The sequence below is a fragment of the Mycteria americana genome, chromosome 5, assembly GCF_035582795.1.
Source record: "Mycteria americana isolate JAX WOST 10 ecotype Jacksonville Zoo and Gardens chromosome 5, USCA_MyAme_1.0, whole genome shotgun sequence".
NCBI classification, from domain to species: domain Eukaryota; kingdom Metazoa; phylum Chordata; class Aves; order Ciconiiformes; family Ciconiidae; genus Mycteria; species Mycteria americana.
In genome coordinates, this window is record NC_134369.1 from 61,745,298 (window position 1) to 61,763,130 (window position 17,833).

The window sequence follows — 17,833 nt, forward strand, 5'->3', positions numbered from 1 at the left end:
ACATCTTAAGGAATCAAATTAAAAGAGAAAATCCAAATAATCAGAAAAAAAATAACAGCCAAATACTACTTCAGCTAATTCTTTTTTAAAAATTGCTACCTCACTTGATGTTTCTTGCAATTTTTCCTGAAGGAACTTCTTACAAAGCCCACATTGATGAACCCCAGAACTAAATTGGTGAAAAAGTGGCTGCTTCTATGGAAGTTCATGCTTTCAAGGTTAAATGCACAGCAGAAAATAATGTATAATATTTTTTGCTACTGTAATTTGGTTTTTTGAGAAAAACCTGTATTTGAGAGTTTCTCATGTAGTACTAACTTCTATCTCACCCTGCAGGTATAGTGAATCCTTAGGAGTGAACATGTTGAGTATTTTTCACATAGCTTGGATATAAACAAAGTTTTAGTTTGCCAGAACTTTTAATCAGGCTTTAATTTTTTTATTTCCAGTGTCAAATATAAATTTCGGATTTTCCCAGATATCTAAATACAGGATAATTAAGTTAAAAAAAACCCAAACAACCTGTTCAAAATGTAGACTGAAGGCCTGAAAAGGCAAAAGCACATTTTCTGTCTGTGCTACAACTTCATCTGTACAACGTTTTAACTCAAAGGCAGACAGCAAAAGAAGAGGATGAAGATATTCTAAAACAACCATGGAACTGACCTTCTAAGTAACAGCAACTACTACAACCGTCTACTGAAGGGATTATGTGGTATCACAGCTTCTAAATTCTAAGTCATTATTTTCAGGGCTTGCGGGGGGTGGAACTGCATCAGACCCACTAAAGATCAGTGTTTAGGCAGACTGAATAAAACCATGTAATCAGCTTCAGTAAAACATTTGTTTCTAGCTAACAAGCTCAGTGTCACAAATTACTTTCTCTAAATGGGCTGACAATTCTTCCACTTAAATATTACCTGTCTTTGACTTTCCTTTGAAATTTGCTACAAACGCAGAGGTACTTGCCCTGCTGTATTTCCTAGTAATCTTATTTTTTTGTGCATGGCCAAAGCTTGTGTATCAGCTGCCCTAGAAAGTTTGGGGAAAAAAGGGAAAAAAAAGAGAAAAACATCAGTTGTGCTTTAGGTGAACTTTGGACTCAATTCAAAGAATTATGGTGACTGAATTATGTTCATTGTATTGCAAGCTAAGCACTAGCACTGTAAGCAAACTTCATTTCAGTCCACTTTAAATAATAAGCACACAGCGCTCCCCCCGCTTTTTAATTTTAGTCTTCAGGACTGAAGCGACTTGAAGTCACTTGCCAGAGTTCTCGAAAATAAGGGTGTTGTAATGCTTGATGGGCAGCAATTCTCTCATCAGGATCGTATTTTATCATTGCATACAGGAGAGAGAAGCCTTTGGAAGACAAATTGTGTACAAGACGAGGTATTCCTTTCCCTTTTTTAAAGGGGAAATCAAAACTCACAATTGTTGACCTGTGTCAAGCAAGCTGAGAACAGTTATTCATGCATATTCAGAGAGAATTACAATTTACTGAAAAAAAAATTGTTCTCATCTGATTTAAGTAATCATTTATTAGGGACAAGTAAGTAATACTTGGGGAAAAAAAAAGTTTTCTTTCTGAACAAATTATGTCATTGGCCTTAAAGATACTATGGAAATAAAAGGCCAAATAAGATTGATACAGGCTCAGATTTCCTCTGCTCTGCCTACAAGGATCACGAATGCGTGACTATCTCTGGGTAGGGATAGAAGACATTGCTCTTTGGTCAGCAGCTGTCACAACAGTATTAGATATTTTGGTGGCTCCCTGAGCAGAAATTGCACGCAGTTGTACAGTTATATTGTGGATATTTGAACAGATTAATAACTATGGGAGTGCATACTTACTGCTTGAACTTGTCCAGAGTTTTATTAGCAGGAGTGCCTATAACATAATGGATTTTTGAAATTTGGTCCAGCTCATTAGGTCCGGGAAAGAAGCTGAAAACTGCAAGGTAAGAGATGGTATTAGCACTAGAGAAGACACTAGTTAAACTAGTGTAAGTGGCATAGCTGCCACTTCAGTTAAAAATTTTCATTTATGAGGAAGATACATTTTAGAATTATTCATTTGTGGACAGTTTAATAGCAACCAACAACTGAAGGATAACACGTGAGGAGCAGATTAATACAACTGCATGTTTGGATGGAAAGAGTAGTTTGGGTTATTAAACAGAAACCTGTAGTTTACCCTTACAGGTTTGGGGTAAAATATGTAAAGACAACATCCCTCCTGGTGAAAGGCAATGGATATGGGATTGTGTTTTCTTCTGGTGAAGTGGCAGATCCCAGAAGACAATGTGTTTTCCTCATTTTAAGACAGCAGAGTCAAGCAGTCCCTCTTGTTGTGTGTATGCACATAGAAATATATAAGAAACATTCCATTGCTAACACACAGATTCTTTGCAAGCAGCAATACTGGAAAGATGGTAATTTGAACTGCATTCCTGAGCTTGATCCTCCGTTAATATAAAACTTGCATAGAGTCCTTGAAAACATTGTTATCAATAGAGCAATCTGACTTAACAAGTTAGGTCCACTAACATTTGTTTCTTGCACATGTTGCCTTTTTCCACGTTAGCAGAGCATTTCCTTGGGCTTATAATTTAAGAAACACTTCAGTAGCACCACGTGATTCTTGAAAGCAATACATTCAGCCCTCTTTGTAGAAGGAGGAAACTTCTTTTAACTGTTTGCAAATTCAGTCAAACAGCTGGCTGCACACTTCTCTGAATGTCTTTATAAAGCTTTGGGTAGAGGAAGGAGAGAAGAGAGATCTGATTCATGTTGTGCAGCTATATCAAGACAAGCAGTTGGGAGTGGCTTTTGTGTGATCTACAAAAATGTGCTGTCTCTAAAGGTAAAGCTATAACTTGGGGAAGAACAACTGTGCAATCCACAAAAAATGTAATCCAGGAACCATGATTTATAAGGAACAGAAAGAGGGAGACCAAGATTTGAAAGATAAGCATGGTTGAGTAAAAGACTAAAAATTCTTACGCAATGCATGTGTAAGCATGCATAAAGCATAAAGGCTTACACAAATGTTCAACAGCAAAAACTGCAAAATCCACTTAAAAAGAAACAAGCCTGTCCATAGCTTTCTTTAGCTTGGCAAGGCTGTGTCTTTTTTAATTCAGTAATTTCCAATAAACATCCCTCATTTCTCTCTGAACACATCTATGAGGTCTCTGAAAATGTGCAGTGGTTGCAAAGAATGAAATTTGTTACATTAGGCCAAAATTATGAGGAAATCTCTGTAAGGTTTTTTGCCCTAAGAAAACTTTAAGTTTGCAGCGTGTAATTTTCTTGCCAAACTTCAAAGCCCACCTCATTCAAATTGAAATGGAAAAACACAGCATTTTTAAAGCTTTTGGGCCCAATTTACTTTGCAAGAGAACCACCACATTTGGGATTTTTCTGTTAACAGTTTTCTGACCGAAGTAGAACTGTTTCTACAAGTTAGCAGGCAAAGCATAAGGGTTGTCATTTAATGTGATGGTGATGGCAGCAGCTGCACTTGCCATGTGGAGGAGGAAGAAAGAAGCAAAGCAAATGTTACCACTCCTGGTTGCATATCAGAGACAGCAGTGTGGGAGGAGAATAAAGAAGAACTGCTGCTGTTGCTAGGGCACCAAGATATTGGAGAAATACTCATGGTGGTTATTTTTCCTTTTTTCTTGAAGACCAGTGATAAAATTTTTGAGTTATGGTTTCATCATCATCAAAAAGCTTAAAGGACTTTAATCTGGGTTTTCCTGAACTCTTCCTTCATCAGAATCCGACTTTAAAATATTCCAGGACATAAGGTCCTTAAACACACTATATTATAAATCAAAGCAGTAAATCAAAGGGAGTGTATTCTCTAATCTCCCCTGTTTTTGCAGAATAGTAAGTCAAAAAAAGAGGGAAAAATTCTACCATCAAGTGCATTAACAAGATTGAGGATAGTTAGCGATGCCCATGACAGGAAATGAGCCATACTCTATTCAGAGATAAAGCAGAGAAAACACATTTTTACCAAACTCAAATATGAAGCTAATGGGAAAAAAGAAACAAAAACCAAAACAGCAACAAAACAACCAACAGTTCAAAAATGTTATTTTACTTGTAAATAATATTTGTTGGTGCTATGTTGTCTTGAACACCCAACTGCTTTATTACTAACCTGACATAGGGCGAAGAGAGTGCCAGACAAGACAGGATTACTGCCTCATGAACCCTGCAGACTAATCACAGAAGAAGCTTCCACAAAACCATGGAAACAAAGATCATATTACCCATACCACGTGCTCCTTATTTGAGTTATTTACCTTTGATTTGCTTGATTAACAATAAGCAAGACCCTCCACTGAACACTGTACCTTGTGATTTCATAGAAAACACAGCCAGCGCTCCACATACTGATTTTGTAACTACAGTAGCCATTTGTAAGTAAGCATTCAGGTGCTTGGTACCAGCGTGTAGAGATACATTCTGTATGTGGCTGCTTAGAATAGATACTCCTACAAGATCCAACATCTCCTAACTTCAGGGTATTCTGCTGCAAAATAAAGAAAGTATTTTGACAAATTAGAAACACTGAAATATTCAAGCAAAGATTTTCCTTACATGTGTGAAGTAGTCATCATAAAAGAAATCACAGATTACTTTAAGAATAAACTTTCAGAAATCCCAGGGGTAGTATTAAAGCAGTAAAACTGCATTTAAATAGCAAGTAGCTCCAGGCTTGAAGATATCTGCGTCCCATAATATGTGCAAATACCATTCTGTACATCATTAAAAGAAACAGCTAAGAGTTAATTGAAAATCATACGGACTGTTACTGAAGGGAAGACTGCTAAATAGGACATCCGGATTAAGTTATTTTCTTCCAGTTCTTGTGGTTAGCAGTGATATAATAGGTAGCTTTTGCTTCTCTTTGTAACGGCTTCTCCTGTACGCTTCTAAGACTTAAAAGAAAAAATTTACCTCCAGAAAATAAAATTTCATAAACTGAATTTTGAAATCCTTGCTTTTCAGACATTAGCAAAATAACATTCTGAAACTGTCAGGAGAACAGATTCAGTGAAGAAATCTTCTGAAAGCTAATACCTTCTGCTCTCTTTTGTATGAGCAACTTCCATTAAACATAGGAATTGAATGTAGAAGGAAAGGGCTGCAGAACTGAACCCCATCACTTGTTAACACAGAAAGGAAAATATAAATTAATAGAGGATAAAGAACAGGTTTTTAGATTGGAACACATGCAGGCTGTATTGCATCTGATTCATTTCAGGTTGTAGCCAATAACAAACTCATTCATTCCTCTAGAGTGGAAAACAAACAAATTCATTCCTCTAGATCAGCAGTACGGTATTAGAAGTAACTGTCTATATATATTTTTTAAAAACTGTACTTTTATTCATGAAGAAGCATTACCTTCTCAGAGTAAAGAGAAAAATACTGATATACTTCACTTTCAGTTAAATATTCTCACATAAAATTAGTTACCTTTATTAATATGTTTTCTGGTTTCACATCTCTGTGAAATATCCCATTTCTGTACCAATATAAACACACCAGAAAGAAGAGTTCAGTAAAAAGATAAACATTATCAGTGCTTCCAGTTATTTGTAGAAAAATACTTAAAGAAAATAACACTTTCTTCAAACTTACCAACAGCATAGTAAAAAAATTGCATTTTGCCACCATGGTGAGACAACAGCTACAGGTATGGGAATGGGGAAAGGGCAGTCCAGGAAGGGGCGGCCAGGCTTTCTGCTTTTGCTCCCACCAGGGTGACCAAAGGCTTGCAAGGGCCTCCCCCTGCCAGGAGGGCTTCCTGCAGCAGCGTGGGCTGCCTGCTTGCTGCCTTCCAGGGCTCTGCTACAGGCAAAGAGGCCTCTGGGCAACAGCCTTTTTTCTCCCTGCAGCAGTCTGCTGCCCCAGACAATTATATGTCTCTGTTTAGAGATGACCCTGAAATAAATGCATGATACATTTACTGTAAAGCTGTTGCTGAACCAGCTCTCTTACCTAGGTACGTAATCAAGAGATTTGCATAACTGGTACATGTAGTTCTTAATTTTTTTTTCAGGTAATGGCTTTCTCCTTCCTAGAATTAAATTTCAAGTCCTTTTTAGCAAACAACTGAATACAAAAAAATTACTCTTCAGCTTCCAATAGTGCATTGATATTCCCTTTTTCAGTTATCCTACTTCTGTCATTTATAGCTAGCTTTGTAATCCATTTTTCACTCAACTTCAGACATAACTTAGATTTCAGTGTGCACCAGAATAGCTCAGCTAACAACTGTCAATTCAATAGTCTGTAATCTGCCTTAGCTTTTACTGCATGTTTTTCTTGCAGTACCTGTTTCCCCAAGTTCTAACAGAACTGCACTATTTCACTTCTAAGCATCTAATTTCCTCTCTAAACAACGTAATTGTCCTTAAGGTTCAAGATTCGTATCAATCACCTCAAATTACTGCAATGCTTAAATGACCGTGATTCACATTTGACTTGCAAATTAAAGGTTAACCTATGTAGTTTGGCTTGCTATTGCCGTTGCACAGTAACAACAGTTATAAAATGTATGTATTTTTCAGAGCCGTTCAGTAACTACTCAGCTTTTTTCTTTTATAGGCTCCAAAGGCCTTTTAATCTTGCTGTAATGCCTTTATGTAACGCTGCAATGTCATAAAGGGAGGCAAAAATGATCACATTTTTTAAAAACAAAGCAGGTACTGATCTGCCTGATGACAGTAGTATGAGTAATTGGCTGGGGAGGCGGAGGGAGATTATCAGGACACTAACTCATTGAGGCTGCAAGTCCGAGCAGCCAGCAGGCCTTGTGTTCCTCACTGATTACAGTACTCCTCCAGTCAGCCACATAATCCCCTGAGCAGGATTAGATAACAAAGCACTTGAAATGGAGTACCATTTACATCAGGAATTGTAGTATTATTACCCCAGTAGAGATAAATAGTGTTTTCAACATCAGGATTTTTGTCACTTATAGTAGAAAGGATTTTATAAAATGCAGCTATTCAAACCGACTCAGATTATTATTAGTATTTTAAAAAATCAGGCCTTCCTAAAAAGGAGCTGTGCTCAATTGTTTTTTCATTACAGGTCACAAGTAAAATCTGGAGCAGATGCTCTTCTACTTCCAGATTTATCATTAGAGAAACCTTAGTTGGAAGTAATGATGAAGCAAATCGTAAGGCAGCGGCACTTGAGGCTACAATTGTTTTTGCTTGAGGCATCTTCCCCACCTCTCTCTGAGCCATATTTTTTTCATTGCTTTAAATGACCAAACTGTTCTTGATTAAACAAAAGGCAAGACTGTTTTTCAGTTATTAAATGACTTGTGATACCACTATAAATTAATAGCAAGAGTATTATGACTTTGTGTAAAGACAAATAGCTTTGTCTTGATTGTAACAACATGGATCTGTCGGTTTATTAAGGAAAAAAACAAAAGGATCAACTTTTCACATTGGTAGCATTACAGTGAACTGTTCTCCTAATTACAGAAGTGTCTCCATACACCTTGTGAAGTTAGAAATTCATCTTCAGTCAACCCCTGCTTCAAGTTTTTCTTCATTACAAAATTTCAAACAAACCATGCTTCCCTCTAAATTTTTCTAACTTAAAGCTTTTTTAAGTTGCTCTGCACCTGTATTAAACTTAATTTTGCAAGATTCAGAGTAGTCAGAAAATGACAAGCATTCGCATTACTGGACATTGTAGAAATTTACAACAGACTACAAATCATCTGAAATATAACTACTTTTGTACACTCTGAAAACTATTTTGTGACAGAGCATCACTAATGAACACAATGTAATTGTTCTACAAATTAGTAATGCACTCCTTCAAATCACAACACTGAAAATTCACAAGGACCTCCTTCTACTTGCCATTGTTATCTAGATATCCTCAGTCAATAGGTGTTCTGGCTCAGAACTAAGATTAATTTTCCAATATAATTATGTCCTTGGAATTTTTGCCATATTTATTGTTTGAAATGACTGCCACATGTTACATTTCTTGACTTTGCAATAAGCCACAAATAGAGTTGTTTAGGGGAGAAAACAAATAAAAAACTATTTCTGCCCCATAGGAAATTTTGGCATTGACACGTCTACTTTGAAACTCCAAAATTAATTTCTGAAAAATGCAAAACACTTGACACAAATGAAATACTTTACTACTTCAAAATATCAAAATACTTTTTTTTATTTATGATAATCTCCATATCAATCTGTTGTTCATTTTCCCATTTTATTCTATGATTTGACAAGCTCCACCCCATGTGCCACCACCTTGTACAAGGTGAAAAAAAGATGTTGTCTCATGGGAAACACAGTCCAGACACAAAATCTAGCACAGAAAGAAGAACCAGCAATTTATAGAAGTTCAGGTAGACCCAGATTAATGTTTAGATAACCCCTAACTGCAGCATTTCAGATTACAATTGAACGCAGATTTCATTTTGAACTGATTCACCATGCCATAAAAAACGAGGTTTTTAAAACTAAGTGGCAGAAAACCAATCTTCTTATGGAAAATTTGAATTTGATAAAAACTGTATTTTAAAATAAAAAAACATAGCAGAACATACTGAAAGTATTAGACTAATTTCCATCTGTATACAATGCTTAATATAGCAGGCTTTTTCATGTGTAAAGAATGAGAGAAAGACTGAGAAATGTAACCAAATACTCTGAGGAAAAAAAAAAAGGCAGTTAAAGAACAAACATAAACATTGTGGTTTTTCATAACTGAAGTACAGTATCTTTCCTGGAAGGAGAAGATGCAGGATTGTTTTTAATGCACTGGATTAATTTACTGTCCAGAAAGGCCTCTTTCTTATAAGCTATTACTCTGACTTTACAACTTAACAAACTTATCCTAGAAAAATAAAATGTCTTATTAAAACCAGCAAATATTCATGTCTGCTTCAGTGATCAGCAAACAACTGTATTTTAACCTCAAATTCTTATCTAGGTCGGGAACAGGGTTACTCCTTTTGTTAGAGATCTGAATACTCAGTGTCACTAACATAATGTTTGGGAGCAAGTCTTTTATCTGTTCTATTACACTGAATGAGAGTTGCATGCTCAGTTATTTAAATGAATCTCCCAACTGTTAAGACATTACAAATTTTTAATTATGCAGAAAGAAAATCCTCTTTTAATATTGAATTATAAGTAAGTGCCCCTTCATTTGCTGTATCCAACTCCTTTGGTGTCTATATGAGATCTGGTTTTAAATTGGCTTTTGTTCTAAACTTTTTTGTAGGAACTCTTCCTTAAACTTTATGGTCTCCCATCTGCTTCAACAAACAGCTCCAGAATTTTTAAATATAGGAGGTTTCAGGGAACAATGTTATTTTATAGAGAAAACTTGGTAAAAGGCATTTTTACTAGATATAAAAACTGAAAATCATTATTGATTGACTCAGTAGTTTTTGAAACAAATGGCAATAATTTTCTTGTTACATCATTACAGTCCTGATCTAACAAAGAACCAAACAACCTTAAGTTGTACTTTTTGTAACATAAAGCAATTATTTTGTGTTTTGCAGTCAAGATTGTTTCCCTGTTTTCATGTAAAGTTTGACTGTAGAAATAGATGGCCATTGACCTGACTCATTAGAAACCTTCTGCATGCATCCGTGCCTTAAACAAGTGGGTATATTGCACTGGAAAGAAATAAAGAGTAAAGCAGTATGGCACAACATTTCCCTGTGAATTTTATAATACATAACGGTGAAAAACCAAGTGAAAAATAATTAATTCCACTTTTTGATCTATACAAGAAGGGTTTGTGTGTTTCTTAAGCATATACTACATACCTTTTATCAGCTCATAAATATTCTTGTCCATGAGTTCACATATCAGTGAAAGGGATCCAGCTTTTTTATCACTGAAGAAACAGATAAGGAGACTTTAAGCTAGAACTGTTGATTTGTACACTGCATAGAAAAAAGTACTTAGTTTAACCAGTATTAAAACGGACATTTTCATTTTTAATTGATACTTTCTCATAGAATTTTTTCAACTTAGGGTCTGAGATTTCATAGTTTTAGTTTATACTATCCAAAGTGTCCATTGCAAAAGTTAACTGATTTACTCTGTGAAGTTACTTGAAGGCATGTTTTCTGGGCATATCACAGTGTTCAGTATCAAGAAATTTTCAGTAAATTAAATGATACAATCTTACAATAAAAGATAAGAAAGCCATTACACCATATATGAAAATACTTTCTAGTTAGGTCACCAGTAGTCTTCTATTGCATGGAAATGAGTATCTGACTGGAATTTGTGTTTTGCTGACAACAGCAGTTTTAAGTATTATCATGATATGATAATGCATCCGACACTTTATTTTCCATTTCACTGCCTTGCAGAGGCAGACGTCTTTAGGTCTTCAGTTTTTCTTATAAGATAATTGCCTTAAAGTACATCCCCTCTGCAATGTTCCATTAACCCAGACAGCAAAAGGTTGAGGGTACAATCTGCAATTCAGTTTGCAGACAGACTGTGAAAGAGCTAGGCGAGCTGGCTGGCCATCTGGATTACACTTCGCTAACAACACAGCAGCTGAAGCTGAGAATTCCAGAAAGCTAAGCTGCTGACACGATTACCGGCTTTCCATATATTTGTACAAAACGGGACTGTCAATAACAGTATAGTACCAGAGCCTTGAGCAGAGGAATAAGACAGCCTGAAGAACAAGCAAAAAATATTTTCAAGCAATCAACAAGTTTTGTGTCAAGTATTTGAATAATGAAGTATATGTCTGCTGTTGCATAGTGATGAAGTGTAATGCACAGTAATGGAGTAAATGCTGTCATAAAACCTGATCTCTTTGTGAGACAGAACATGTCCCCAGAAGACACTTAAGTGCCTAATAAGGCTAAAGAACCCAACTTCATCACTGATTGATCTCTTTCCAAATTCGTAGCTCAGCTGCTGCCTAATTCAGAGGTCTAAACTTCTGTTATTTGCAAAGGGGTGTCCGTAAAGTTGCCTACGAAATGATACTGCCAAATAGTTTGCTTGGATCCCTAGTTCAAACAGACAAGTCAAACCAAGATCCTTGAAGTACCAGAGCCTATTGCAGCAGATAAGCTCTGAGTGTGCCTTACCAAAATACTGTCTCCAGTAGACATGATACTGTGCAGTTAAAGCATTCACTGGATACGGGACATGGGTTGAAATCACCAGCAAGTATTACATATTATGATATGAAGTTTAGCTATGCTTAAAATATATCTTGTCTGTAATTTTAATACTGATGTTGAAATATTTTTGGTCTGCTGCAAAAGAGCAAGAGAAAGTGAGAGCTACATCAGATTTTCTTAACAAAAAAGGCATGAAGACTTCAGAATTTGAGAAATTTGTTGTTTTCTTCTTTCTGTTGGAATAAAAAGCTGGTTAAGTGTCTACAGGTTGCCTCTAGAGCCAAAAGTTACTGAATATCGTTCAAATAAAGGAATAAGAAAGAAAGAAATGAATGCACCATACTTCCAAAACAACTTCATGTAACATAAGGATTTTAAGATGTGGACTCAGCCTCCTTAGCGGTTGTATTTCTCTCAGATTACTCACTTGTTCCATACTAATGTTGAATTAAAAAGAAAAGAGGAAGACTGACTTGCAATCAGGGACTGGATTATAATTGTCTTTCTTCCCTGCCATGAGACTGTCAGAATCTACTCCACTTTAGTCTGTAATTGAACTCTCAAATGCAGGACCTGATGAATTGTTTGCCTACTTTATTTCTTTATAGAGCAAAACAGTAATTCGGAGAATGGCTTTATTCCTTCTTGCAGTCTGGAGTAGCTGGACTTACCCAAACAAGGTACATAGTAATGTATTGTGCTCCGGACATCAGTTGCCATGCCAAGGAGCTATCTGGGAGGAATTTTGTGTTGCCTAATAGTATATATCATACTGTTTACTCTGTGTTGGTGTAGCATACATTCCAACTACTGCTCAGCATGATGCTGAAAGTGACAATCTAGCCTTGCCAGATTTAACATTTAAAATTAAGATTTGATGGTAACCTCTTACATGAAAAATAGACACTATTCAACTATTGTTTAATTATGATGTTGCCCTCCTAGACTTTAATAAACAACAAAACTACATGCTACTACATGAAACTCTGGGGAGGAAGCAGGAAACAAATTGCTTTGCACACTATTTAATGGATCAGAACAGGACACATATGCCTTTTCACAGTCTGACTTAAAGCTAAACTCCAAAACAATAGTTTCCAATTTGAAACTAGGAGAAATACCTTGTACAGGCAGGTTCTGTTTAAAACTGTTATCTGCTGCTTAAAGAGTCATTTCATCAAAAGAATTTGTCAGTCAATTTATCAAAGGGTTAAAGGCCTAAAAGATGTTTTAAACATGCTACATGAAAAAGAGATTCTGCTTGTTAGGCCCTATTGTTATGCCCTACCACGAAATTGTATACCATTTGCCCTTGATGTAGCGAAGCAGTTAGTTTAAATACTCTTTTGATCATAGATTGGACAATTTGGTCAGTTGTAGGTAATGTATAAATGGACCAACAGTTCCCTAACAACACAATAGAGAATCAGAAGCCACATTACTTGAAGATATTTGAGTTCTCCTTTTTTTTTTTAACTTACAGTAATTTTTTCAGAGCTCCCACTTTTCCTTAGCCTTTGAAGCTCTGAGTTACATTGTGAAATCTCACCTAAGAACAAAATGTCCCATTTTACTTTGTATGTACAAATGTGTCACTCCCACTGATTTCACTAGGAAATTAGTATATTTAACCGAGAATATAAAGTCAGTGACCCAAAAGGCATTGTTTGGCACTTACATATTTGGAGGAGAATGTCAAGCCCATGTCTACTTCCACACAGCCCTCTCCTCTATTTTCCTAACCGATAAAAAGCACCTATTTTGTGACCAAATAGCATCTTGCTGATGGATGTAATTAAATATAAATGCAAATATGAAGTAGAACTAATGCTATACATGGACTAAGGCTAAATACAGTGTTTTTAACTTGCATTAAAACAGTATTTGAAGTAAGACTGGAAAAAAGTATTGTCCAGGGGGAAGACTAACACATTTCCTCCTCCTATTATTATTTACAGCAAAAAGAAAAACAGCACAAGTATATTCAGTGCATTTGGAAAAGCAGAAATCAACTATTTAGTCCTCATTCTTCCCATTTCACCCTCGACCCAGTGGCATTCAGTACAGTGGATGACATCAATTAGAGTACTCAAGGAAATAACCCCAATGCCAAATGGGAAGGCCCTGCATAATCAGCAGCAGAGTTCCCTTTCTGTACTACATTAAAACCTTTTTAATACATGTGTATTCAAAAAACTTCACTTGGTCTTAATTTCACATTTCCCCACCGAATTTAAACAAGTACTATAATAAATTATGCATACCTTTCAAGATGTTGCTTCATATATTTACATGCATAGTACTTTCCATCCCTAAGACTCAGTGTCTTCAGAACATTAGAAAATGTTCCCTCTCCTATCTTACCAACTGGTTTATATTCTAAAACCAAAAATATACTGTTTCAGTATGTTTAAAATAGAAATTGTTATGAAGACTGCATATTAATCCATACTTGACTTCTTAAATTCTAATGGAAAATTTTTAAATAAAAGGGGTTTTTTTGTTAACACGTATAACAGCAAATGAAGTTTTGTTGCCCATATTATAGAAATCTATATTCCTGAAAGTAAAATACCATAATTCAATCTTAGACAATAAACTACTACCTCCTTGCTCAGAGATGCGATGCCTCTGCACGCAGCACTTCATGTACCTTTTTTCTGCTGCAGCACATTAGCAACTCATACCTGAACTTATTCTTTGCTTCTTTCACCAAAACCCCCCTTTATTTACGTTGTACTGGAAATATAAAAACATCTTGAAAAGCAAGTGGATCTTGTCATTGTTCCAACATGGGTTTTTTGGTTGTTTTGGTGGGGGTTTTTTGGGTTTGGGATGGGGTTTTTTGTTTGGTTTTGGTTTTGCTTTTTTTGAAGAAAAGTAGTTGCTGATTTTAAAGCTTTATTCCTATATTAAATTCAGATATGAGTTTTGCACTAGGCCAAAAATAATGCTTGGCTTTAATAATGAAGTGTACCAAACAAAAGGATGTGAAAATCAGTCAATTCTAGTTCTGCAGAATTTTAAGAAATGAAGCAGATAACATAAGGGTTATGAAGAAAGCTTTTTTATATTAATTTCTGAGTCTTTTCCTCTTTTCCTTTAGAACTGATGTTGCTTTTCTTTCCTCCTTTATTCTCCTTCAGCTTTGTGATTAACTGTTCCTTACCAATCCCACTGCCTGGTTCCCTTCACCCACTTTGACCTCCTGTTTCCCTTGATTTTTAGCACCTACAGATTCTATCCTTGATAATTCTTCCAGTAATTTCATCTAAGCAAAACCCAATTCTGGTTAGCTTTATGCTGCTGTTGCTTTTGACATAGTCTTATTATTTAAGAAAGATCCAAACCCCATTATGAGGGAGGCAGAGTACGAAACCTCTTTTATCATATTCAACCCTTTATGGGAGTCAGAATAACTGTAGGAGTCCTAAGCTATGTCGATAGCAGTAAATTCAATGAAGTGTAGTTGTCTGTATTAGTTACTGTGACAACATGGATTTGGCCTCTGACAACCACCACTCTCCTAGGCACCTTCCCAACCTGATGTGAGGACTCCTTCTAAGGTCATTCGTCAAGCAGTTTCTGTCCTACTGCCTTGTTTTGGAAGATAAGAGAGTTTACTAGCATAGATGTGGGCCATTTCATGCCAGTTGCTCTTTGTGTCCAAGAAGATTTCCAGATATGTTTAATTTACAAGTATAAATACAGCCTCACAGCGGAGAAAGCCTGCCAAGAAATTTTGCGGAGGGAAAAGTTACTTTGCATTATTTGAAAATTGCATTATTTGAAATGTCTCTCTGATGCACAAAATCAATGTGTAAACTCAACAAAACAGGTCACTGAAGATGAGAGAGGTTTTCTCCTAGGGAGAAAATGAGAACAATCATGTGACAAGTTAGTTATCGTTTAATGAGAAGCTGAAAGGAACTCAGACATTGTAAGAATAATAACATAAAAGTTTATATAGAATAAGAAGAAATAAAGTTTAGACTTCAAAGGTAATAACAATTTAATACAAATTTTAAATTTGCGTCCACAAGCCAAGATTTCTGGAGATTCTTAAAAATCCACTGCAGCACCACATAACTGATCCTTCAAAAGTGACCAGGTGGCAGAAAAGCCCCCACCAAAACAATGGGCTTCAAACACACACTGAAAGAGAACAGTCAGGCCAAAGTGTGTCAATTTTAAGCTATGAAATGTACTACAGCTACAAAACAAAACTAATTACCAGTTAGTTTACCCAAATTTGTGGTACTCAAAGATGAAGAATGATAGAAATTTTTAATTTAAAGCGGTTAAAAATTTTATCAGCATTTTAAGACTGAAGCTTTGAGGATGAAATTAAATAAACAGTGTTTTAATTACACTTGCATATAACGTTAAAGAATAAAGAAGACCTAATCGCTAGTTAGCAATTCTTTCATGGCATCTATAACAAGCTAGACATTACCTAATGTCTTCCTTCCCTCCCCTCTGTTTCAGCACACACAGATGTTCAGGCTTACAATGGTTAGCGGAAAGGCAGATAAAGGTTAGGAAGAATAAGTTGTAGCAATCTGAACTAGTCTAACACCAAAAAAGTGGCCATGAAAATGGCAGAGAGGTACTCATTCAATAGAAGGACAGTTTAATGTGCAAGAGGAAATTAAGAACAACGTAAATTAAAATTATGGGCAAGGGATGGAATTCAAAGACTACACCCTCATTACTGTAACTAGAGAGCACAGAAATTCAATCATCATTTGGAATTAAAGAATCCAATGCAAAATGACAGAAAAGATAGCACGACAATAGTCAAACCAGGATATTATAAAAACCTAAAGCAGATATTTTGTTGCGAAGATGCCGAGGAAGAAAAAGCCATGACATTTAAATATGACATTGATGCATGTGGGAAGAGAGAAATAACCTAAAAAAATGAAGAAAGTGACAAGAAGTTCAGGTTCAGCCACAGTCACAAGGCCATGGCACACAATTATTGCATTCGGAAACATGCCAAATGTGTAGGATGTGACATGGGATGATTTGAAGAAGGATGCTAAGTAACGGAAGGAAATGCTTACAGAACAAAGAATGAGAAAACTTAGCAATTTCTGATAAAGTACTTAGAGAAACCAGAAGACAGACAGGCTACTGCTTCACAGGAGGGGGAGAAAGTGCACCCTGTTGAAGAGGAGGACTGGCATGCAGAGAGAGACTAGCGTTTACATGCGCGGTCTCGGTAGGGAGATCTAGGAGCTGGCAACGGGCTGCAGTGATGGCGGTTTCCAGGGACTACAAAAGCACCTACGACCACCTCAGCCCGGGTGCTCCCCGCGCGGCCCGGGACCCCGGTCCCCTCGGGCCAGGGTCGCCGGTGACGGCCGGCCTCCTCAGAGGCGCACGGGCCCGCGCCAACCCTGAGGAAGGGCCCTCTGCCCGCGGCCTCCACACCGAGCAGGGCCCGCTGCTTCCCCCCGCACGCCCTTACTGTTCATCCTGCGCTCGCCTGCAGGTCTCGGGGTGAGCGAGAGAGCAGCCGGGCCCCCTCCCGACCGCCAAGCGCCTCCCGGCCCGGCCCTCAGCGCGCCATGTTGTATTCCCGTCACCCTGGCAACCGCGCAGGCTCCGGCTCCCCGTCCCAGGCGCTGGCCCTGCCCCCGTGAGTGACGTCACCTCCCGCTACGCACGACAGGCCGGGCCACACAGGCGCAGTACACCCGCCCGGCCGGAGGGGAGGCAGGTGACGCACGCGCAGTGGGCACCACGCAGGGGCAGCCGCCTTAATTGCCCCGCCTCTGCTAAGAGCACTGCGCATACTCCGCTTTTGGCGCGGCGCTGGGGCCGAGCTGGGGCCGTGGGGTGTCCGGCCGGCGGCGGGGCGGGGCGGGGCGGGGCGTTGCGCGGCGCTGCGCTGCGCTGCTCGCTGAGGCGCGGGGCGGGCGAGCCGGCGTGGCGGGTGTCCCCGTCGGCCACGGAGCGTGTGGCGGCTTGGCGCGTTCGCCTCGCCACGGGCCTTCGGCCTTCATACCGCTGCGTGCGTCTCCGTTTGTGTGGAGCGATTCTTCTCCGCGCGCTCCACGGGCCTGTCCTTCCTGGGACGGTGGCGTTGAGCCGTAGGTTGGTAAGGCCGGTGCAGGCGCTTGGTCTCGGCAGCGCTCCGACGAGCTCACGTTGATGGTTGGTGATCTCCTGGTCCCTGGTGGTTTCCGTGCGCCACTGCAGGTCCGAGCGAGGCGGGCTTGCTTTCTGGCCCGGTTAGGTGGGCGCAGGGCACGTCTCCAGTGTCCAGCTCGCACGAGGAGTAAACGGAGAGACGAGGATCTGGACAGCGGCCCCGCTCCGTCTGAACCGTGATCTCCTCACCGAGCTGTAGTGAGCCGGTCTCCAAAAAACTGCCTTTTGGAGGGGCGTCCCCACCCCCTGCCATGGCGTTTGCCTTTTGTTAAACGGACGTAATGTATTTTAATGTAGGCTTCAAAGCTGAGAGGAAAAGTCTTTTAAATACTGCATATGTAGTAAAAAGCAAAATAGTAGGAAGAGGTGAATCATTTGTCCGTGCAAACTAAGATGCTAACAGTGCATTAAACAGACAGAAGTGTAAATGCTTTAAAATAAATGCCCCAAATAAGTATTTTGTGTAATTAAATGAAACTGGAA

The 17,833-nt window shown here is 38.3% G+C and overlaps 1 protein-coding gene across 1 annotated transcript; it reads right to left on the reverse strand.

The window, feature by feature from the left end:
• Positions 1-1,041: 1,041 nt before the first annotated feature.
• On the reverse strand, positions 1,042-17,603 carry MOK (MOK protein kinase). Its single transcript, XM_075501638.1, has 9 exons — positions 17,347-17,603; positions 16,683-16,846; positions 13,453-13,567; positions 9,857-9,927; positions 6,028-6,106; positions 5,503-5,551; positions 4,374-4,552; positions 1,858-1,950; positions 1,042-1,442 (listed from the first exon to the last, which is right to left on the reverse strand). The coding sequence occupies exons 1-9, from the start codon at positions 17,601-17,603 to the stop codon at positions 1,232-1,234; spliced, it is 1,218 nt and encodes a 405-aa protein (XP_075357753.1). The 3' UTR covers positions 1,042-1,231.
• Positions 17,604-17,833: the final 230 nt, after the last annotated feature.

Bases quoted from the DNA above. Each gene is read 5' to 3' on its own strand.
- MOK (XM_075501638.1), bottom strand. From the start codon at position 17,603: ATGGCAGGGGGTGGGGACGCCCCTCCAAAAGGCAGTTTTTTGGAGACC. The intron at 13,568-16,682 runs GCGAGCGCAGGA...TTTTGGTTTTAG, and splicing joins GCTCACCCCGAGACCTGCAG to AATATAAACCAGTTGGTAAG. The intron at 5,552-6,027 runs GTAAGAGAGCTG...ATATTGGTACAG, and splicing joins TCTCTTGATTACGTACCTAG to AAATGGGATATTTCACAGAG.